The sequence below is a fragment of the Nannobrachium achirus genome (genome assembly GCF_963921795.1).
Source record: "Nannobrachium achirus genome assembly, chromosome: 6".
NCBI lineage: Eukaryota > Metazoa > Chordata > Actinopteri > Myctophiformes > Myctophidae > Nannobrachium > Nannobrachium achirus.
In genome coordinates this window covers 17,022,482-17,047,378 of record NC_137815.1, presented here as the reverse complement: position 1 = coordinate 17,047,378, position 24,897 = coordinate 17,022,482, and the positions used below count along the sequence as shown (strand labels likewise).

The window sequence follows — 24,897 nt, the reverse complement described above, 5'->3', positions numbered from 1 at the left end:
TTTATCAAGCCTAAAACTATTTGTACACTGGGATTGGCTGTAGGCTTATATGATTTATTGATAAATCACACATGGATTTGGACGTAAGATTGGCTTGAATGTAAGCTGCATGGTACATGCAGTACAGAACAGAGTGATAAATGGTTTATAACAGTATGTTCAGATTGATAAATGTTTTATAACAGTATGTTCAGATTGATAAATGAGGGCCAGCGCCTTGCTCAAAGACACTTCGACATTAACCCGCAGGGTGAGCAGGGGATCGAAGTGGGAATGTTTCTGAAGGGGCTGTTCTGATCAGGCTATGATAAAAGTGTATATTGAAAAATTGATATGTAGGCTATATGTTCATATTAATACAAACACAAATACTTTTTAATTTCAAGGATGTAAGGAAACGTAATCACAGCGTAGCGTGCCCATTTGATACTGTTTGTATAAACAAATGTAAAAGATGTCATTGCATTCATCCACCCATTTTGTCCATTTGGTTCATAACTCAGTCATTTAGCTGGGGACCCTCTGGAAGTCCCCAAAGGACCCCTGGCCCAGGGGGAGACCCTCAGGGGCCCTGAGTGTCTGACTGCAGCCCCATAGAACCAGTGCCTAGAGAGCCACATTCTATAACACCAGTAAGACTCCCTAATCGGGAGATAAGCGACCGCCAGGTCGCAGCGTGATTTTAGGGCAAAATCTGTTGGGGCAGTGTCCAAAAATGTCGACATCTCTGGGTCTTCATCAGGGCATATATGAGGCAAACAGACAAACAGAAGTCCTTATATACAGAGAGTACCCAGAGTTGCAGACACCTAGTCAATCAGCACTTGGACACACACCCAAAATTGCACACGTGTGTGTGTGTGTGTGAGCAACACAAAAGGTAATTATAGGAACAACAGACACTGGAGCAATCAATCAATTAACCAATGAGGCCAAATAAAGAGAAAGAAAAAAAATATATAGCAAAACAATATATATACACATTTTACAAATAAAGCAGTAACATATGGTGACAAGGCCATGACACGTGACAAGGCCCAATAACCCTAACCCTAAATAAATACTTGTTAATAAATGTTACCAAATCAAAGATGCTGTGCAAGGAAAAAAAAGCAATAATGAAAACGTTTGGGAAAGCCTTTTTTATTATTAGAAAGGAGACAATAAATTAACTAATTGCTGGGCACATGAACAAACCTTCATACTTTCATAATAGATATTTTCAGACCCCTAACTAAAATATATTGACGTCACAATGTGGCTTTGGGCAATTCACAAATTGTCCACCAGGTGGTGCCTTTGTTCATGTTTTAACCATCACATCAGCTGAACTGTTGAACTGCCTTATTACATCTAGGACAAAGGAAACATCATCATTAATGGACAATGTAATGATGACATGACAGAACAGACCCAGCCATAAAATGACTGGACAAATATGGTGGACAGATTCCATGGGATATTTTTAAATGATGTAAGTAGGGCAGTGCTGATAAGCTACTGTATGTGTAGGTCTACACTAAAAAACTAGCAAGTCATTGTGAAACAGGAGGGTTGTCAAAGTAAACTCAGGCTTTGTTTAATTTAAATGGCATCAGACTTCGACAGAGATATCAAGGTAATATAATGAAGGAAATATGGCAGAGATATCAAACTAATAATGAAGGCAATATGGCAGATATATCAAAATATTGAAGGCAATATGGCAGAGATAAAGAGGACATTAAAAGGCAACAGGTCACAGACAACCAGGTGGTCAGGCCTCCTGTACATTAAGTTCAAAGATAAAATAAAGATAGGCCTAACAGCCTATAATTGTGGAAGAATATTCTTCGGAATTTGCAACTTTGTGTTGACCCACTTAAACCCTAGGCTACAGTAATAGTTGTCCCTCAGGGGTCCATACTAGGCACCCGCCTGTATACGGTCTACTCTACACATCTTTTCCCCCTGAACAGGGCTCCATGGTAAATGAGGACTGCTGATGCCCAGGTCTTCATTGTGGTTACTGTTAGACTCTTCCTAAAGCGTATCTTCCATCCATTGTATGCTGTATGACACTGAGATGGACTGCATATTCCACTGTGTAGCTGGCACTGCAGTAGGCCTATACAGTATATCAAAAGTAGGTCTATATCATCTTTTTTTAATCTTATTTTGTAATTCTCAAAAAGGAAATCTTAGTTGTATGGCATGGTATTTGCTAAGACACCTGAATTCCCGCACAGGGTTCAGTTAAGGTCGGTCTGTCTGTGGCCTATTACTATTGTTAGATTTAATCTTTAAACACACCCTAACAGAGCTGACTCACCTAAAAACGCAGCGCAACAGGTCTGACTGACCTAAACGCAGCGTTAACAGAGTTGACTCACCAACCTGCTGCTGAGCTCTTAATCAGTTTGCCGATGTCTCCCATATCTCCTTCAATGAATCACCATCAATCAAATGCAATTAAGACGAATCAAAGCCAGAGTTGTCATGGCAACCCGCGGCGCAGGTGATGAGAAGCAAAGGCTTAGTTCACACCCCACCCCACCCCACCCCATCCTGACACCCTTGATGCAGCTGAATGGTCTCACGCACACTTCAAATCAGTCCAAACCAGGTGGTCTGTCTCTCTCTTTTGAACCACAGTGTCCATGTGGGCTGTTGAGTGGAAAAGACCCTCTCAAAAATAGCCCACTCATGAGCTCTTCATTGTGGATCAGGATACTGGATCTGAATGGAGGGCCGTTCTTATGACCGTTCCGCAGAAGACTGCTTATTGTCATTTGCTTTAAACCGTATACAACAGGGTTCCCCAATTAGTTTTCCCCAAGGGCCGAATTACCGGTATGTCTAGGGTACCAAGCCGAGGGCCACAACATTGCAGGGGGCGACGGTGGCGTTCCCACTACTCCAGCGACAGTTTTCGTCGTTGTCGGGTGAAAATCTTGTATGTCCAAAACCGAGTGAAAACAGCCGATCTACAAGCACACAACGCCTCGCGGTGCGAGGCGTTGTGTGCTTGTAGATCTGCTGTTTTCACTACTTTTGTGCGACGGCCTTGTATGATTTGCGAAAGAACGTACAAATTTGGAGATACGAGATTTCCACCCGACAACGACAATATACTAGTGTTGTTGCTGCTCTTATACCACCAGTATTACTGGGGTTGGTGTGGGCCACAGAGTAGCCCATGGCCCGCGGGCCGCCTATTGGGGGACCCTGGTATACAATGTTCGTTTTATATAATAAAAAAAATACGTAAAACTAAACAATCACACTGACATTGTCCTGCAGAAGACGGGTTGTTGTCATTTATCGATTTATGAACAACTAGAACAATGTGCTCCTCAGATATCTGCCAGGCCCGGTTGCCTACCTTGTGGGTTGTAGTCAGATAAAATGACTTGTATAAAAATGCCAAATGTTTGCTCCAGAATAGGGAAGCCATGATGACTCAAGTAATCAACCAAACTGAACATTTGGTTCTGCTCTGAGGAATTTCAGGCAAGTGTAGGGTTCATCAAAAAAGAAAAAAAGTGAAAAAAGTGAACTGTACACGCCCTGATGACCAGTTTCTGGTCGAAACATGTCGGTTTTTAACAATGAAATAAAGCTGTTCCTCCTTTTTAAACCTGAGTGCCTGGATCACTTTTTTCTTTTTTGATGACTTGATCCCGTCGATCCAAGAGCACCATTATACTCGTTTTTACTATTATATTCTCTGACGAGCACCTGGTTTCTCTCTTTCTCTGAAGTGTAGGGTTCATATTGATACTTTGAGGTAGTTTAACCCATGTATGTACTGTAAATCTTTCAGTTTGTCTGCCCAGCAGAACTAGACTTATAATTTATAAGCTTACAAAGTGTATAGATCTAGATGATAACATGCCAAGTGTCTAAACTGTAACTATTTTTCCCCAATTGGAAATAAGGACACCGCGGTTATCCAAACTCTCTTGTTAAAAAAGTCAATTTTAATAAAGTCGTTTACCAAAGCATAAATTATAGGCTTCAGTTTTCCCCAAAAGGTCGAGGTCAGCTTCAAACTCAACTTTCTTTTCTCTGCTAAGGATGAAAGGAAACCAATTGACTCAGGTGATACTGAATACATATTTTAATTAAGTCTTCAAAGAGAAATCCATCTGCAAACAAAGATAACCAGTGAAGCAGTGGTTTATACATTTGACCAGGGTCAGTAGAATAACATACTGGCCTCCAGGAGCATTGATAACATATCTTACATACAAGCACTGAAGAGGCAAACAACAAGATCAAATACAATAAGAGTAGTCGTTTCAATCTCGACCGGAAAACAAATGAAAACTCAATTCTCTTAGGACAAGGAACATCAAGTACATTATTATGTTGTAAATATTTTCAGTTCAGCTCTGGTTGGATATAATTATATTCTCAGGCAACCAGAGGTTTGACATTTGGATGCTAGTGGTGAAAGTAGTGCCGACATAACTCTTTTGATGGATGTTGTTGTGCGTGAGTAAGTGCATGTCTTTAAGGCCTAAATGTCCAAATGTAACTTTGCACAGTAACTGACAAGATCATGACACTAAAATATGACAAGATGTTGACATTAATAATGACATCACCCTGCAGAAAACCCTGACAATGTCTTTCGACAAAACTCAGACATTTCACGAAGAGAAACAAAACATTTGGAATGTTTTGAGGGCAGAAGAGACATAAGTCGACAGCAAAGTATAAAGCCTCATGTTTTGTGTTCTATGTGGTAAAGAGTCGTGTACATCCATTCAAACCCTGATTAAGTGCCAATTTGTACATCATACATACATACTGTACATTCTAGCAGTATTCATAGACCTCCGTGTAGTCCCAGGTTTCCAGCATGTGACATTCACGTTGTCCTGTTCCAGTTAATTTCTCCATAGCTTACATTTGATTGGATGAGCGGCAGATTTGAACTGGAAACGGGTGGAGATATTATTTGCGGTTCAAGCCTGCTGATGAGGAAATCAAACGTAGCTATGGGCAAATAAACTGGAACAGAAAAAAAGAAAAAAGAAACAACACCTTAGGAAATCCTGCGACTGCAGTTCTGCACAGAGTCTAGTGTGGAAGCTGCTGAATGGGAGCTTACAGCGCGATGGTGAGAAGTCATGAGAGTTGGAGATAGTTGGACGAAGGGATTTTCTTTTTTTAAAAAGGGACAAACTCCGGTGCTTCCACGAAGGGGACATCGATCCTCGCCCACCCCGGTTTCGGGGTTTCAAGTCGGGGACGTCATAAAAAGCAACACGTGACCAAAAAAGAAACACGGTGCTCCCCAGGGGAAAGCCGGAGCTTAGACCCAGGCTTAGCAGAGTAACCCCGCTTGTTTAGCAGGCTGCCCTCACATCAACCCCCGAGACACACGTCATGTCTCCAGGGTCCCCTCCCAGCTCAACAGCGCCCTCTCGCATGGGCGCTATGGCTCGTTGGACGTCAAGGAAAGACCCGACGCCAACTGAGTCGGTTTCATGCCATTTAGGTTTTCTTATTTCCTGAGAAACGCTTGGCGTGTGTCGATGGGAGCGAGGGAGCAGCTAGGAGAACTAAGAGCGTTCTAGGAGGGAGAGATGTGTATGAGGACAGCCCAGGCTAAACCAGCAGGGTTTAACCTCAGCAGCCGGCCGCTTGGATGTCTCCACCGGAGCTCTTGGTGACCTCCATGGTGGTGAAGATCTGCAGAGAACAGGACATTCATTCACTGACTGCACACCAGGTAACCTCACATCAATAGCCATGCAGGTGTACTTGTTAGCTCTTGTTTTTCTCAACTGCACAAACTGGTTTCACTTCTATGTGTGCCCTTAAGCTGTACAATGAGACACATAAAGGTCGATTGAGGAGGACTACCTTCCTAACCTAGGATGACGGAACTATAGTTGTACTGACTCTGACCTCTAAGGACCTTCCAGGGAGGGTGCTCATGTGCGTCTGGCTGTGACACCCTTTCTAGTCTATTTTCCTTTCGAGTTGTTGACTTTTTTGACACTGCACTATTAGGTTGTGTTAGTAGTTTTGGGTATTTTTGCTTGTGTTTGACATGACAGTGAGATATTTGTTGCACTAGAATTGACTGCTATGGTCACTTTTGATTTGGACACTATTTTGATAGTTGTGCTTAAGGACACTTTATGTATATTTATATATAATTCGTTCCCTCTCTTGATGTACCTTGCTCTTTACTGTACTCTGTTCTTGTTTTTTCTTTTTCTCACTTCTCTGTAACTTTGTAAATAACCTTATACTGCTGTGCTGCCTCTGGGCAACTGATTTTCCCCCTTGGGATAATAAAGGTATCTATCTATCTATCTATCTATCTATCTATCTATCTAACGTGGTGCTGATCGGTCCAGTGGTTTGCGGGATTAGCCGCAGTCACACAGACATTCTTATAGTGGCTAAACTACAATATTTGATTGTATAACATGTTATTGTTACCTCAGCACTGGTGGGGTGGATACCGATGGTGTTGTCTATGTCTATATGGTGTTATCTGTATCTATGTATCTAATATAACATGTTATTGTTACCTCAGCACAGGTGGGGTGGATACCGATGGTGTTGTCTAGCAGATCTTTGGTCACTCCACATTTCATGGCCACTCCAAAGCCCTGCGTTACCTCTCCAGCGTTGGGACCCAAGTAGTGGAACCCGATAACTCGCTCCTAATAACAAGAGATGAGATGACAGTTAAGACACCATGAAGGGTTAACTGTACACACACATCCACACTGGGTGCTGTGTTGATTACAGTTAACAAAAAAGGTGGCTCGCAACTCACTTTTTGGTAGCTCCAATTATTTATTTGTGACAATCAGCTCCGATAAATAAATATTGGCGCTACCAAAAATCTCAGTAATACTGCTTTGGCATTCAGCTCAGCACCAAAGAACGGTGCGTTATTTTTTCTTTGATTGATTACAGTTAAGACATGACAACAATGTTAATGTTATCACTGCGACATTCAGTGGCATATTTGAAACAGGGGACTCGTAAAACAAAGACAGATCAGATAAATAAATAAAAGCAGTGATTCTCAAAGTGTGGTTCGGGGGATCCCCAGGGGTCCTTGAAGGGGTTCCAAGGGGTCCCCAGCATATATACAGTAGATATCAAAATCAGCGTAACGCCTTTAAACCTATATCCATCGACTATTAACTTAGGCGATCTATAAGCTCCCAATGCGTTGCAACACGACACACTGTTTAAAAATCTTGGGAGAAATGTGTAATGTTGTTGATTTTTTTTTTTATTTTTTTTTTAAGATTTGTTTTGGGGCTTTTATGCCTTTATTGACAGGACAGTAGACTGACAGGAAATGGGGGGAGAGATGCGGAGCGACTCGCGGCAAACGTCGTCCGGATCGGGAATTGCGCCCGGACCCGCGCCCCGTTTTTGAATCATTTCAACAACACAAATCAAAGTGTTTTCAGATGGAGTTCTGCGGCCGAATACATTACTCGGGGGGTCCTTGACATGAAAAGGTTTGAGAAGCGGTGAACCAGAGGTCTTAGGTTGTCCAGCTTATTGAAAAGGTTTGGGAAACAGTGAACTAGAGGTCTTACGTTGTCCAGCTTATTGCAGATGACCTTGGAGTAGCAGGTGTTGTTGTCTCTGTTGGGAACAGTGAACTCCAGAGGCCAGAACAGACTGTGGTACACCTGGACAAACACAGAAAAACAACAACATGTTAGTCTAATAAGGTCTTTATGTCTCCAGCATGAGAGACCAAATGTGTGCACACTCTTTGTAGACTTCACTGTACGCTGAAACATTTTGGAGGAGTTTGGAGGATGATGACCACTATGGTTGCAAAAGAAAATGAGGGCTAAAATATTTGATGGCAAATACCGCCAGGTACTTTGATCGTTTTGGTTTAAATTATTTCTCATTTCAATGTCGACTTGTGATCACCCCATATCTAGCTGCTCTGAGGTTTACAAGCACAACAATCTTTTTGTTTTTATACACTTTGTTACCTCAATGTAAGCTTAACCTGTGCACAGGGGTTAAAGCCAAAATAAATCCCAAGACAATGATTTTCAAACCTTGTCCCAATATGTGATTCTTGAAACATGGTGCACGCAAAACAGTTTTGAACTGCTTTCTCTGAATGTGTGTGTGCCAATACATGCTTCATTTTATAGAAGAATCTTCTGAAGTTCTGTTGTATTCTATTGCTAGTCTGGCCAATTCAAATATTCATATCTTGAAATGATTACTGTACCTACAGTAAAGGGCTTTGCACAGAGGACCGTTGTGCTTCTTTCCGTTTGCTGCATGATTAAAACGCATTGGATTTGGTGTGCAAGGCTGTGCGGAATCCACACTGCGGATCCAAAGAGGAGTCATAAAAGGAGTCAATGAGTTTTTACCTGGGTTCGATCGGGAAAAGAAAGCACAGCCTCAGCCACCTGCCGCAGAGCAAATTCGGAGCCGGTGTGCATGAGGTCATAGAGAATCATTGTTTTCTTTAAAAAACTTACTGCCAATTAAAAATGCCCTCGAGTGGCATTAGTGCCAGCCCTCTCCATAGACTTCCATGTAATTTGTAGTGCACAGATCATGCACACCCATGCACAGATCATGCACCATGTTTGTGCAGGCTGTTCACAGCTTTCAAACAAAAAAAAAAGATTGGAAATCCGTTCAGGCATTCTTGAATAGCCATTATGTTTTACATGTTATGTAAACAAAGATGGCTGCCCTGTATAAAGATGGGGTTGTATGGGGGGTGGAACATGCAAAATCGCGATTGAAATCATGTTTACTAGATTTAATGGGGTCCAAAAAATTTTTTTCAAAAAAAAATATATATATTTTTTTTTGTTTTTTTTCTAAGTAAAAGTCGCCCAAAGTCGCTTGGCAGGGAAGCCCATAGTGAGAAAGTTGCTCTAAAAGTCGCCTGGCACTGTATGAGTTAACTGTAGGTATTGATTTTACGGCCACATGGTGCATAGCAGCATTGTGTAAAAGTTAAAAACACTTGAACACATGCAACCTTCAGTAGTCACTTGAAGCTTGAACCATTATGCACCTTGAACGCAGGGAGGAGGAAAGGTTGCAATTGAGAACAAAAGAAAGACCATAATATTGTAATTTCTGCATTGATCTCAGAAATAGTCTCTATGGAATCCTCAAGACTGAAATCAGTCCCCATGACGTTAACCTCTGTGTGCAGAGAAGTGTGGGCGTGTGCGTTGTGTAGGCGTGCATCTCACCTCAAGGTTCTCCTGGCCATACAGCTCCACTGCCTTCTCCTCCGACAGGCCACAGGAGCCGTACTCCAAGGGTGTGAACACCGTGGTGGGGACGTTGACGTAGTCACACTGCAGGACCACAGGGAAGACAAGACACCAGGGTTAAAGCTGGGACGCAACTGCTGTCTATGAACATTTCATATCACGATTATTGTGACAAAAGAAATCACGATTTATGATATTATCAGGATAATACAAAAATCCTGGGGCGGAACATGATTTGCCAAAAAATAGCAGATCGGTTGTAGATCGGCTATTTTTTGGCTAAGACATTTGATAGAGAGTGAGAAAAAGACTGTATCAAGTACGTATATTATAAGTACCTTTTTACCAATAGAGGGTTTAAATGGTACCGGATATGAAGCTCGGCAGATAAAAGGTGCTAAATCCCAGTGAATGTCGATATCACGATAAATTAAATCTCCACGATACGATTATCGTGAGTGTTTTTAATCAAGATATACGATAATATCGCTTATCGTCCCATCCCTAGTCACTGGAGTCGCTCAAAGACGCAATCCCTGAGTCCCACCCGACACCAGGGCAAAACCGCTTAAAATGTAGGCATTTAAGCAGACGGTCTTATCCAGAGAGACTTACAATAAGCAACACATACATCAAATGCACAGCGAAATTATAGTGCCTCGAGAAGAAACTAGGATATCATGATAAATAAAAACAGTCCTATACCATGGATATATAGGATACCAAGAAACGATGAACCAAGCGGGTTGGCTCAGAGTAGATGACAGAGTACAGCAACTTGCAATGGGCCTGGTGTACAAGATACACTACACCACTATGATACCCATGTACCTGACTAAATACGGGTGTACAAGATATACTACACCACTAAGATACCCATGTACCTGTCAAAATACTTTATAAACGTTAAGGACGTCCACAATTACAATACCAGAGGCAGCGCCACAGATCAGGTTCAACCCAAAGTGAACTCAAACAAAGTGTCAAACTCGTTCTTCTGCTATACAACCAAAATGTGGAACGCCCTACCGAAGGATGCTAGGGAACCACACTCCTTTAGAGTGTGGTTCCCTAGCATCCTTTAAAAACAGGTTTCCTGTGCAAATAAGCCAAGTGCTTTTTTCTATGCAAACTTCTAATAAAGTCTTCAATCGATCAATCAAGCATCTCTTAAATAACATCCTTAACATTGTAGTCAAGAATACAAAGTAACAAAAACACGAGAGCGAGTGACCAAGATATGTCTGCATGGTAGCCATGTCCTGGACAATGGGTGGCATCAGTGGAGGCAGAAGTGGCAGTAAGGGGTATAAGGAGAGACAGAGATGCACAGTATTAGTCAAGATAAAAATCTACCCTGCGTGCAAAAACAGGAAGAGGGTTTTTCAAGGTAAAGCGGTAGAGCTGCAGAACACATAGCAAAAAACACGATTGCAAGATCAACCGCGGTGATTGCCAAATGGCACTTTAAGCTGCAGCTGTGTTAAAGGGAGAGGGATTTCACACAGGTATTGCCACACTAGACACACTCTGCAATATGCAACACAATGATGCGTTGTGAGCTTATAGAACAGCCATTTCCACTATCTTGTAACAGTAAATAAGGTGTATTCTGACCATAATGGATAATTGGTATCTTCTTTGTGTAGTTTGTCATATCTGCCCCGTGCAACTTTAGTTTACAAAGCCTAAAAGCTGCAAAATTCATTGTTATCGCAATTATTTGTATGGCAATTAATTGTCTTGTAAAATGTCATAATTATCATGACAGCCCTAATAATACCCAAGACTAAACTAAATAAAAACTACTAAATCCCTGAAATTAAAACTACTAACAACAAACTAAACTGAACAACCAAAGTTTCGTGAGTCTCTCAAAACTCTACCCAACAACTCTGGTGACGAAACCTAAGCTAAATCTAGTAACGGTTGTGTCCAAACGTATTGCAGTTCATTTCACAATACTAATATTCAGGGGGGGAACAAACAACAACCTATGTACGTGTCAATAAGCTTTTGCGTGGAGGTTGTCTACCTTGATGTTTGAGCCGGTGTACAGGCGTCGTGCCAGCAGCATAGGCTTGTCACGATACTGGATTTCTAACTTTGATACGATATTTTGAAAGATTTCGATACCACGCAACCACAGCGATTTTAGTGCAAAAACATTTATTTTTATTTAAAGAAAAGTACAGAACTTATTGAGGTAGATGGTAGTGCACTTTCTAAAGGCCTGCTTTAGAGTTTTTCACATTTTAAGTACAAATAGGCCTTTAAAATAACTAGGAATAAGCCAAAGTAGGAAGGATACACATAAAAGTAACGTTGGTAAACCAACGAGAGAGGTAAAAACTGAGTATCGATATTATAGATACTATGGAAAAGTCATATTGAAAATCGATACTATATTCAAAATCGATACTTTTCGATAAATCGATATTTTTGACAACACTACAGCAGCTTGGGTTAGGGTTAGGTTTAAGGCCCTCTTACATCTAACAACTTTGAAAAGATTTGGGAAAGATTTGGAAAGATTTCTAAAAGACTACCCGCTCACACTAAAAGATTTGAAAAAGACTCCCCAAAGACTTAATGATGATTTTTAAAAGATTTCAGTTGTTAGATGTGAGATGCCACTAAAGATTTTGTAAAGACTGGTTCAAGATTCCCTTTTATTTGCTGAAATTTGTCTGAAATAGGCCTATTATAGCCATTGTGTTCCCCCCCCACAGATTGGTGTAATAACTTAAGTACATTTGTATTTGTACTTTACTTGATTATTTCCAGTTTTCAGTACTTTTACTCCTACTCCTCTACATCAGAGGAAAATATTGAACTTTAGTTAGGCCTACAGATATAAATTATAATAGTATAAAACATTAATCACTTTAGCCCTATTTGGCTAATGAAAATAGCCGATCTACAAGCTCACAACGCGTCGCATCGCAGTATACAGTATTGATACTTTTACTTCCATCACTGCATCTACACACAACGAGCTCCGCCCTCCTCCCTCAGTCCCATCTCGTTCTCTCCTCTCCGCGCAGTTCAGTCTAGCCGACGCAGATTGATCCTAATGATCCTATCAACTTATTATCAACTTGGAATGTTTGGAATAATTAACTATTATGATACGTGGTGAAATAAAGGGCTGTCGCAGCCGCACCAACAGCTACTAGTGGCGAACCAGGCTGGCAGCTCAGCGTTTGGGGAATAAATGGCTTTTGGCTCACCGTTCTGTTTTGGTTGTTACGTCATTGTACTCTAGTCAGAATCAGCCCCGATTTGTGAAAATATCAAACCAGTTTAATATTCTCGTAACAGAATCTGGGTCTCAAGTCGGGGTAAAAATCGAGTCGGAGCACTACCTCACATTTAACGATTGAGTAACGACTGAATCACGGGAGCGCGCCGCGACTCTTCTCGATTTTATTACGACTGAGAAATCTTTTCAAAGTTGTTAGGTGTAAGTCTAGCTTTAGGTTACAGGGTTGTGTACCTTGATGTTAGACCCGGCGTACAGGCGTCGTGCCAGCAGTAGGGATGGGACGATATGAAAATGTCATATCACGATTATTGTGACAAAAGAAATCGCGATTTACGATATTATCGCGATAATCAAAATCCATTATCCTGGGTCGGAACATTTGCCAAAAAATAGCAGACGCGTTGTGAGCTTGTAGATCTGCTATTGTTTGGCAAAGACATTATAGAGAGTGAAAAGAATACTGTATCAAATACGTATATTATAAGTACCTTTTACCAATTATAGAGGGTTTAAATGGTACAAGATATGCAGCTTGGCAAATAAAAGGTGAATTGATCCCAGTGCATGACGGAGGACGATATCACGATAAATGAAATCTCCACGATACGATTATCACGAGTGTTTTTTTATCACGATAAACGATAATATCGCGTATCGTCCCATCCCTAGCCAGCAGCTTGGGTTAGGGTTAGTTGGGTTAGGGTTAGGTTACAGGGTTAGGGCTGGTTACAGGGTTGTGTACCTTGATGTTAGAGCCGGCGTACAGGCGTCGTGCCAGCAGCTTGCCAGCCTGGATGGCCACGGGCGTCAGCTCCCACTTGCCCTCCAGGATGTCACCAATGGCGTAGATGTGAGGCACGTTGGTCTGCTCCTCGTCGTTGACGGGGACCTTCCCATTCCTGGAGACAGGGGGGCAGTGGCAGGTTAGCTTGATAACTGACTAATACAGGGATACATGGGGTCTTCAATGTTTTCAGGCCAAGGACCCCTTAGTTGAGAAGCAGCCAGGGACCCCCACAACCTGTTCATAGATTCCATATGGTTTCATTATTTGACACAATCATCAGTGTATTTTGTATTCATGTCAATTTGTGTTTTTCAGATATTTAACCACTTGAACCGTCAATACTTAATAACTTGACCTTTCACTCTGTAGGGCTTTGCACACACGTTTTTTTCGCACGGAAAAAATGGACTTTTTTTTTTTTTTTTTTAAGAAAACGATGATTCTTTATGACCTCATGCACACCGGCTCCGAATTTGCCATGCGGCAGGTGGCTGCGGCTGTGCGTTTTTTTCCCGATCGAACCCAGTTCGATTTGTGCGTCTTGTCTCATGTGGTAAAAACTCATTGGACTCCTTTTATGACTCCTTTTGGGATCCGCAGTGTGGATTCCGTACAGCCTTGCACATCAAATCCAATGCGTTTTAATCATGCAGCAAACGAAAAAAAAAACACAACTGTCCTGTGTGCAAAGCCCTTTAGTCTGCTCTTTTTCCCCTCTACACCAAACCTCTTTGCCGAAAATAGCCGATCTACAAGCTCACAATGCCGTTGTGAGCTTGTAGATCGGCTATTTTTGGCTAAAGTTCTCAGGACATGGATGCTAGGTTTCAAGTGGTTAATATAAAAAAGGAGAACAAAGTTTCTATCACACAAAGATTTGGAGGACCCCCTGTAGTAACTCTGAGGACACCCTAGGGGTCCCGGACACCCTGTTGAAGACCCTTGGACAAATATATTTGACTGACTGAATAATCAATTGATTATTGACCTGATGCTGATTCTACAAATGCCTTCTAGATCAGTAGTTCTTAAACTTTTTTTTTTTGTTGCCAAGGACCCCCAAAATAATATATATTTGGCCACGGACCCCCAACTGAAAATGTTTTGTGCCAGGGACAAAATGCTAAATGATATACTGTATACAAAAATTACTCTTTCAAAAACTATAGCTCAATTGTAGGCCCTCTGCTATTCTCCATAATATGCTCCCCATCGGCAACATTATTCACACCCATAATATACAGTTTCATTGCTATGCTGATGATACACAACTTTACATCCCTCTAACATCTGGTTCCGGAAACATGTCCCGCCTTTTAACACATATGGTGCCAACCCCGAGTTTCCCGAGTTTGATTTGGTACCACCGCTGTGCCAACCCCGAGTTTCCCGAGTTTGGGCCGTTTTTGAAGACTTTTTTCTTTTTTTTTAATTTTCTTTTTTTCAAAAATGTTTTTTTGGACCTCCAGAAATGTGTTAGGCATGATCGCGATCGCGAAATTGCATGTTTAACCCCCATACCAACCCATTCTTTCAAACATGGCAGCCATGTTTGTTTACATCTGAAGAAAACATAATGGCTGATAAATGCCTGAACGGATTTCCAAGCAGATTTTTTTGTTTGAAAGCTGTGAACAGTGGGCACACACGTGGTGCATCATCTAGGCATGGGCGTGCACGATCCGTGCACTATAAATTACATGGAAGTCTATGGAGACCATGGCATCGCGGGACATTGAAGAGAAAAAATCATGGCACCAAAAAAGTTAACCTGCCTTGCCGACATTAAACATTGGATGACCCAAAATTTTCTCCAGCTAAATGATTCAAAATCTGAAATAATAATTTTTGGTCCCCCCAGCTTATCCATCTCCCTCCACTCACAACTTGGTCCCCTCTCCACTAACATCACACCAGCAGCCTGTAATCTGGGTGTGATTTTTGATAGCGAATTGTCATTTAATAAACACATCACAACTGTTGTCCAATCCTACTATTTCCAGTTGAGGAACATCAAGAAAATCAAGCCATTTCTGTTAGCCCCTGACCTTGAAAAGGTAATCCATGCCCTCATTTCATCACGACGACTGCAACTCCTTCTACTCCGGTCTCAGCAAAAAAAAAAAAAAAAAAAAAAAACTATCCCGCCTACAGTTAATCCAAAACTCTGCTGCTAGATTGCTCACAAATACAAAGAAACGCGACCATATCCCCCCGATTTTGGCTTCTCTTCACTGGTTACCTGTGAGCTCTAGATGTGATTTTAAAGTACTACTAATCACTTATAAAGCCTTACAGGGATTGGCTCCTACCTATATATTAGATATGCTGTCCCCTTATGACCCAGGGCGCACCCTTAGATCATCAGATAAGGCCCTTTTGAAAGGCCACGATACCAACCTAGTTACCCGAGGTGATCGGGCTTTTTCCGCCCGAGCACCCAAGTTATGGAATGCACTGCCAGTGCACCTTAGGTTAGCAGCTTCCCTGACATTATTTAAATCATTGCTTAAAACATACGTATTTACTAAATCCTTTTCTTAATTGTAGTGATGATACACATTTTTAATGTATGATTTGTGATTCAATTTGTATTGTGTTGTTGCTGTGTTTCTGTGTTTTTGTTTTGTTTTTTTGCTTTGTTAAATGATGTTTTAATCTTGCCTTATGCAGAACATTGTGACTTTATTTTGAAAAGTGCTATATAAATAAAATTCATTATCATTATCACTATCAAGATTATTATTATTTTTTTATGTCAGAAATAGCGGAGGTACAGAGAGCGAAGGAATGACCCCCCCGGTGATCCCAGACAGCCTGGTGTAAATCCTAGTAGAGTAGGGTCATATGACTCCATGCTGTCTTAATCCTTACACTGCAGTGGTGTTGGCTCCTGAACCAGAAACAACTCTCTACCCTACACTCTTAATCCTTACACTGCAGTGGTGTTGGCTCCTGAACCAGAAACAACTCTCTACCCTACACTAGTGAATTCACGAATAGTGATTTTTAGTATTCGAATTATTCGACCGCAAAGTATTCGAATAGTCGAATATTCGACAGGACTGGCCAAACTGTCAAATATTAAGTAAGCAAGAGGCGAACATTGTGAAAATAGACTACATAGACTGTGACAATAGACTACATGCTCACAACGCCTCGCGTTGCGAGGCGTTGTGAGCATGTAGATCGGCTATTTTCACAATATTTATCTGCGGAACCGAGTCACATTAAATGTAATACCTACAATTCCAAGTGCTTGTCAGGGTGGGGGTCCCCAGTTCAAATATGTTTATTTTGGGGGTCACGGCCTAAAATGACTTCCTATCTAGACAAGCTTTATAAACTATACATTTTTTTTTTTACAAGAGAAAACAATACAATAAAATAAAAAGCGAATATTCGACTTCGGTGAACAACGTCGAATAGAGACTTTGATATTCGAATATTCGAATATTTGGTGAATGCCAGCATTGGCACAGAGGAAGGGTGGTCAATGGTACACTGGCAGAAGTGTGAGAGAGAGAGTAGTTTTATTTTAAAATCAAATATTGTTTTAAATGTTGTCAGTTCAATTAATTCAACTAATTTGTACAACATTTGATCCTGCCTTGACATGGCACACTGACTATCTAAACTAAAGTCAAAAGGGTTGCTGACCCCTGCCCTACACTCTGGAATATAAGTACATTTACTCAAGTAATGTACTTAAACCACTCAATTTAAATCCTTTATAGTCTACTTAAAGGGATATTCCACTTTCAACAGGGAAACAGGGGAAGGGCTTCTCTCCCCACACACACCCATTGTAACTTCAAACTCCATTTTAACCATGATAGATTCATTAAAAACACCCATTATTTTTTCTGGTGACTCATAATACCCTCCTAATATGTGAGCAGGCCGTGTTTTTTTCCATAACATTTTTCATTTATTTTTAATAATTACTTGGGAAAATGGAAAAAAATTAAATACAAAAAATTATTATTACAAATAAATGAAAAATGTTATTGAAAAAACACGGCCTGCTCACGTATTAGGAGGGTAATATGAGTCACCAGAAAAGAATAATGGGTGTTTTTAATGAATCTATCATGGTTAAAATGAAGTTTGAAGCTACAATGGGTGTGTGTGGGATGAGGCCCTGGGCCTGGAGGGCCTGGTAACATTTACATCAAATATCTAAATATTGAATCAAGCAAATTACAATCTGTTCAGGGTGATCATGATTAGCCTGATTAGACGATAAAATTACCAAAAGTTTTTTGAAAGTGAAATATCCCTTTAATTGAGCAGGGTCCCTCAGGGCTCCATACTGGGTCTACTAATATTTTCGCCTAATCTCTTCACCAAAAGTAGCTCGATCTACAAAAGATTGTAGATCAACTATTTTTTTGCTGAACGTTCTTGCCATTAAAAGAGAGAAAAAAAGCACTTTCACCAGTGGCATGGATGTCCACTGGCATAAACACTATTTTTACACTTTCCGCAAAAATACAAGGAAGTTTAAGAAAACAGGATCATTTTCATTGCGGCTCAATACTGCGTTTCATGATGAACCCTTTCAACCCATCACTGTCTAATAAAACAATAGAGTGGTTGTTATAAAACATGCAGCCGTCATCCACTTGGTGTCTAATGACCTGAAGGGCTTTACTCATCTTACATGTAACACACACACGCACGCACGCACGCACGCGCACACACACACACACACACACACACACACACACACACACACACACACACGGGTGTCACACCAAATTCTGGGCCCTAGGTACAAGGATTCACTCACATGTTGTGCTTTAACTATTGAGAAATAGCAGATATACGAGCTTGTAGATCTGCTATTTTTTGAAAAATCTTGAAAATATTTAAAATCCTAAGTTTTTCTATGTCAGTGGTGCTCAATCCTTTTCATGTGAAGGACCCCCAAAATTGTATTTGGCCACGGACCCCATCTCAATCTGAGTTACAAATGTTCGCTTAAAAAGTACATAATACGATTTGCACACATTTTCACGACGTTCCAAAAAATTGCAGATCTAAAAGCTTGCAGGACGGCATTCGGTGCTGTGAGCTTGTATATCTGCTATTTTTCCAATAGTTAAAGTATGAAATAATTAAGGCCCCTCCATCTTGGGCCCTGGTAACTCAGTCCCAGTCTCCCCCCCCTGTGACGCCCCTGCGCACACACACACACACACACACGCGCTCAGATACTGCTGAATCACCGTGACTATGAACAGTTTTAAAGGTACACACACACACAACTGATGGACACATGACTCACTGAATCATGTGACGTCTAGAGGGAGGAGGTACAGTAGAGAGTCTGATGTTTCCCAGCTCCACATGGTGGACGTCCTACCAAGGCAAGCCCTAAAGGAGTGGAAACCCCTAACCTCCTTCAAAATCGCTCTGACACCCACAGACGGCTGCTACTCCAAACTTGTCATAGACTAGGCCCATATTCTACCTCCCACTTTCCACTGAAAAATATCCTCCTTTTCTTTTCATTTTATTTTCCTTTTTTTCTTATTTTTGAATGCTTTTTTCCCTTTTGTTATTGATGATATCCAATGCAGATAGTGTTCTATCTGTCTGTCTTTTAATGTTATATGAGATACATGAAGTGGTTCCTGTGTAAATAAGACGAAAAGCTTGCAAGGATCTCCTTTTAGTTGACCTTGCACCAGTGATGTGAACCGTCATGAAACTGTACTTTTTCCAATGCAACCTTCTAATAAAGTCTTCAGTCAATCAATCTCACTTGAGTCGCAACTACAACTGGGTCCACCAGTCTCTTATTGCTGCTCCAAGGAGCTAGGAGTGAGGATTAGCGCTTGCTTAGTGTGCATTTTCTTTCACCACTTCTCTAAACAACATTTATCCGTTTCCTCTCTCCTCGTCTCCTTCGTCCAATGCCCAAGGAAAGGACGCGAGTGAGGGAAACAAAGATTGAATTAAGAGACCAGGGATGCAGCCACGGAGGAGATATAGGGTGCGTTCGGAAACCCGCACCGGGTGTGTGCTCAGTGTAGTGAGTGCAGTGGCCGTGTCGTTGGAGAGTGCGTTCAGTGTGGCTTATTTACGAACGACCAGTTTTAACAGGCAGCTGTGCGCTTTTTCACTCTGAACTCTGAAGGTAAACTTTCTGAAAAGCAGCAGTTGCTGACTATGCTAACGTAACGTTGCTATTAGGAGATGAGGTCTAATTCACAACATTGGCATACCTGCTGTTAATTTACATGTTGATGTGTGTGAAACTATCAAGCCCAAACGACCAACGAAGCTGCAAGTGCTGTATTTTGCGGTAATTTCCTCCATTGTTCACAGCTGAGAAGCATTCGAGACACGGCCATGAAAACCAACCAATCAGAACACCGCACCACACCACCACACCGCCAAACCCCATCTTCTGAGTAGGGTTGGTGAGTGCGTGCACTCAACACACCAGTGCGCCGCGCACTGGATTTCCGAACGACAACGCACCAAGTGCACCGAATAAACGAACGACAACATGGCACACCAGTGCGTTGAGTGCGCATTTCCGAACGCACCCTTAGAAGAAACAAGGAAGTATAGAGAAGAAGGAATTACAAGAGGAAGCAGAGAAGGATGTAAAAGGAGGAGATGGAGAAGGACAAGAAGGAAGTAGAGAAAAAAAGAATGACAATGAAGTGGAGAAGAACAACGAGGTAGAGAGGAAACAATGACAGGAGGAGGAAGCAGAGACAAGGAGGAAGAACAACAAGGAGGAAGAAAAGAGGAGGAAGAAAGACAAGATATTGTCAATATCAAGAATGCAAAGAAGAAGAAACGTGCATGCTTGGAAAGAACATCCCATCATGTTAAGTTCTCACCTAAAACATCTGTAACTACAACAGTAGCACGCATAGGGCTGTCACAATTATGACATTTTACATGACGATTAAGTGTCACTCAAATAATTGCGATTAACGATTTAATTGTGTTTTTGTCGTTGAGAATTACATTTCTGTTTGGGTTTTAGGCTTTGAAGTTGCACATGGTAGATATGACACAACCTAAATTACACATAACCTAAATTACTGACATATTTGTACTTTATACTTAAAAGAGAACATTGACAGCGACGCGTTGTGAGCTTGTAGATCGGCTATTTTCACTATTTCTTTACTTTAAAAAAATATCTGAACATTTTTCAACATGGAAACAATTATGAAACATAATCACGATTATGTAAAAATAATTGCGATTAGACGATTATGTAATAATTGTGGCAGCCCTAAGCACACACCCCGAAACGCATCTGAGCATTTGTACCGTACTGGGCTAGATGTGAACTTTTTAAATTGGTTCAGAGCTTGGACCACCAAATATGACTTTTCTCAAGTTCAACCAGCACACGAGTGCAGCCAATGATGTTTAGGGTTACCAGCACAAGAGTACAGACAACATGACGTGTTAACAACAAGACAATACGGTTATTATGAGAGGAGGAATTTTCAGTATGACACAACATATTGGACTTACTTGGCGTTGACTTTGACCCCTGCCTTGTCTAAGCCGATCTTGTCTGTGCAGGCATCTCGCCCTACTGCTATCAACACCTGAGGAACGAGGAAACGACTGCTTTACTGTCTGGAAATGAGCTCAGCATATTGTATAGCATTTTATACAAACAGTGTTCTATACATACACTAGGGTAGAGTATTTGTGGGCTCGCCTGGAAGGCGAGCACACGTATGTTATCTTCATTATTTATTTATCTATCAGTCAGTCAGTCAGTATCTCCTCAAAACTTTGGCGCGATTCATCTCCTACACGTTTACACCTTTCAACACCATTCAAATGGTTATGTGTTCAGCTTACTGAGGACACGTGTGCTTGTATTTTTCTTTTTGAAATGTTTTGTAGTTTTAGAGAAATTTAACCTAGAAAAGAAGAAAGTTTTAGGATCCTGATTGGTTGTGATATGTCCCTGGCAACCAGCGGCAACCAGTAGAATGGCCGACTGTCCCTTCAGGCTATAGAATTTAAGGACTTTACTGTAGGTCCCAGTGGCCTGAGGGGACAGTCAGCTATTGTGTTGGTGGTTGTTGGTTGTCAGGGAGATCAGTTGACAGGCTTTTCAATAAGGTACAGTCGAGTACAGTAGAGTACATAAAAGTACAGTACAGTAAGGTACAGTAAGGTAGTCAGGTACAGTAGAGTACAGTACAGTAAGGTATAGTAAGGTACAGTAGAGTACATTAAAGTACAGTACGGAACAGCAGAGTACAGTACAGTAAGGTACAGTAGAGTACATTAAAGTACAGTAAGGTACAGTAGAGTACATTAAAGTACAGTACAGTAAGGTATAGTAAGGTACAGTAGAGTACATTAAAGTACAGTACAGTAAGGTACAGTAGAGTACAGTAAAGTACAGTACAGTAAGGTACAGTAAAGTACAGTACAGTACAGTACAGTAAGGTACAGTAAAGTACAGTACAGTAAGGTACAGTAAAGTACAGTACAGTACAGTAAGGTACAGTAAAGTACAGTACAATACAGTACAGTACAGTATGGTACAGCAGAGTACAGTACAGTAAGGTACAGCAGAGTACAGTAAAGTACAGTACAGTAAGGTACAGTAAAGTACAGTACAGTACAGTAAGGTACAGTAAAGTACAGTACAGTACAGTACAGTAAGGTACAGTAAAGTACAGTACATTACAATAAGGTACAGTAGTGTACAGTAAAGTACAGTAAAGTGCAGTAGAGTACAGTACAGTAAGATACAGTACAGTAAGGTACAGTAGTGTACAGTCAAGTACAGTACAGTAGTGTACAGTCAAGTACAGTACAGTAGAGTACAGCGAAGTACAGTACAGTAAGGTACAGTACTGTACATACATACATACACAGGGTATAGCTGCTCAGGTTCACCGCTCCACTTCGAACAGGCCGGACTGGGCCAGTCAGTAAAATGAAAGAGAGCACTGCCTGGGCCCGTCAGTAAAATGAAAGAGAGCATTGCCTGGGACCTTGACACCTTTTACTATTATGTTTTGGGTGGAAGCGAGCCCACACTGTTTCGAAGGAACAGTATTTCTAGTTTATCAATAATATTATATGCAAAACTCAGCACAAAAAGAAAGGAAACTTGACTTCGGTCCATTATATCTCCCCTTTAATAATACCAATTTGTATTGTGTTTTATATCATTTTTATCGTTTATTCATCAGCTTTACAACAAGGTACAGCTTGTAAGCATCGGGCATTCGAGGCATGAGCTACACAGCCAAACGTGTGGGTAGCGTCGACCAAAGTTTTGCCAAAATTGCCGGCATCGGGCATTCGAGGCATGAGCTACACAGCCAAACGTGTGGGTAGCGCCGACCAAAGTTTTGCCAAAATGGCTGGCATTTACTCTCGTTTTGGGCTTCCCTGACACTGAGCTTAAAATTAACAAAGCGTAAAAATGGCCAATGAGTGGTGTTTTTTCTTTTCCTTATTACTGTGGGAGAGTGCAATCATTCAATGCACCAAGCAACAACTGTGAACTCCAAAAGAACAGTATTGCAGGCCTGCCAGGCCATTTTGACCATTTTTGGAGGGGCGCTACACACAAGTTTGGCTGCGTTGCTCATCCACGCCAGATCCTTACAAGCTGTACCTCGTTGTAAAGGTGACAAATCACAGATGATAATGATATCAAACACAATACCATTTGGCATATTTAAAGGGGATATAAAATGGACCAAATGTTGGCAAGTTCTGGGTCGGCGCTACCCACACGTTTAGCTGTGGTGCTCATTCCACGAATGCCCGATGCTTACAAGCTGTACCTCGTTGTAAAGGTGATGAATCAGCGATGAAAATGATATAGAACACAATACAAATTGGTATTATTAAAGGGGAGATATAATGGACCGAAGTCATGTTTCCTTTCTTTTTGTGCTGAGTTTATAATACAGTGTTATAGTATTGCATACTTAGTGTTGTATATGTATACAGTGCATCACTATATAAGTTATAGCAGAGTAACATATACATACAGTGTTGTACTCTCCCTCGATGACTTCATCTCCCTCTGTGGAACGGGCCGTTACTTTCAGCCTGCCTGGAGTTCCTGCTTCCAACTGCTCTATCTGTACACGCACACACACACAAAACACAATGTCTCAAATGTAAAACATGAATTCTTTACTTACAACACTAGGCTTTCTGAGATTATACCAATCTAATCAAAGAGCCTTCATTAGATTTATTGGCCAATTAATTATAAGTAATATTCACGATGACCCTACAGTAAATCTAATCCGTCTTTCTCATAATCATCATCATCATCATTTATTTAGCTCACGACCATAATCACATGGTATGGAGCACAGATGCTATACATAGACAGTATATAGAATGCATAACAATACAATACTCAAACAGACGTAGCAAAAAGGGGGGCGTGGCATACATTATTTGAACAGGGGCAGAACATTCTTCAGGAAAGCTTTTGCCTTGTTGGTTTGTAATGTAAAGTCAATTTCCACACAGATTTCTCTAATCAGTCTTTCTTCAGCAGAGTTGGCAAATGTGACCACACCAAACAACAGATTGTATTACAAACCTATTAAAATAAGTTCATTAATCAAGTTGTGTCAAGCCTATAAACTGTATGTTACAATGGTTTATACATTTAGCTTTTTTCTATTCGATTACTCATCCCATGGTGACTTGAATTCATGGCAATTTCTTTTTATTTTTGTCGCATTACTAAGCATTCCTAAGCCAATAATTTGAGGAGACTTTGTGTCTCCATAGGGAACAAAGAAGGCTTTTTGTGTCTCCATAGGGAACAAAGCAGGCTTTTTGTGTCTCCATAGGGAACAAAGCAGGCTCTTTGTGTCTCCATAGGGAACAAAGCAGGCTATTTGTGTCTCCATAGGGAACCACTGCTGGTCATCAAATTATTGGCTAGAATGCGACAAAAACAAAAACATATCCATGTATTCAAGTCTCCATGGGGTGAGTATCCATTTTATTTGTATCCCTTTAACATCCAGACAGTAGACATATTTTAACTCGTGTTCGACGCACCTTTACGGGAACGTATTTGCGGAGGAACTTGACGCCGTGCTCCTCCATGTGCGCCCCGGCGCGGTTAGCCATGTCCTGGTCGAAGCCTCGGAGGAGGATGGAGCGCACCATGACCGTCACGTCCAGGCCGATGCCCGCCAGGAAGCCGCCGCACTCCAGGGCCACGTAGGACGCCCCGATCACCAGCGTCTTCCCCGGACAGTAGGGCAACGAGAACAGGTCATCACTGGAGGGGGACAGTAGGGCAATGAGAACAGGTCATCACTGGAGGGGGACAGTAGGGCAATGAGAACAGGTCATCACTGGAGGGGGACAGTAGGGCAACGAGAACAGGTCATCACTGCAGGGGGACAGTAGGGCAATGAGAACAGGTCATCACTGCAGGGGGACAGTAGGGCAATGAGAACAGGTCATCACTGCAGAGGGACAGTAGGGCAACAAGAACAGGTCATCACTGCATGGGGACAGTAGGGCAATGAGAACAGGTCATCACTTAATTTAAAGGAGCGAGAAACCCTGCCTCT

At 41.4% G+C, this 24,897-nt stretch overlaps 1 protein-coding gene across 1 annotated transcript in view; it reads right to left on the bottom strand.

Annotated features, from left to right (window-relative positions):
* Positions 1-4,105: 4,105 nt before the first annotated feature.
* Positions 4,106-24,897, bottom strand: part of LOC308286391 (thioredoxin reductase 1, cytoplasmic-like) — a 32,060-nt gene continuing 11,268 nt past the window's right edge. The window contains exons 9-16 of the mRNA XM_080727388.1: positions 24,374-24,599; positions 23,335-23,427; positions 20,828-20,904; positions 13,265-13,421; positions 9,231-9,338; positions 7,575-7,670; positions 6,540-6,674; positions 4,106-5,685 (exon numbers count right to left, since the gene is read on the bottom strand). Coding sequence (XP_080583514.1) covers positions 5,623-5,685; positions 6,540-6,674; positions 7,575-7,670; positions 9,231-9,338; positions 13,265-13,421; positions 20,828-20,904; positions 23,335-23,427; positions 24,374-24,599 — 955 coding nt within the window. The 3' untranslated portion in view covers positions 4,106-5,622. The remainder of the gene's footprint in view (positions 5,686-6,539; positions 6,675-7,574; positions 7,671-9,230; positions 9,339-13,264; positions 13,422-20,827; positions 20,905-23,334; positions 23,428-24,373; positions 24,600-24,897) is intronic.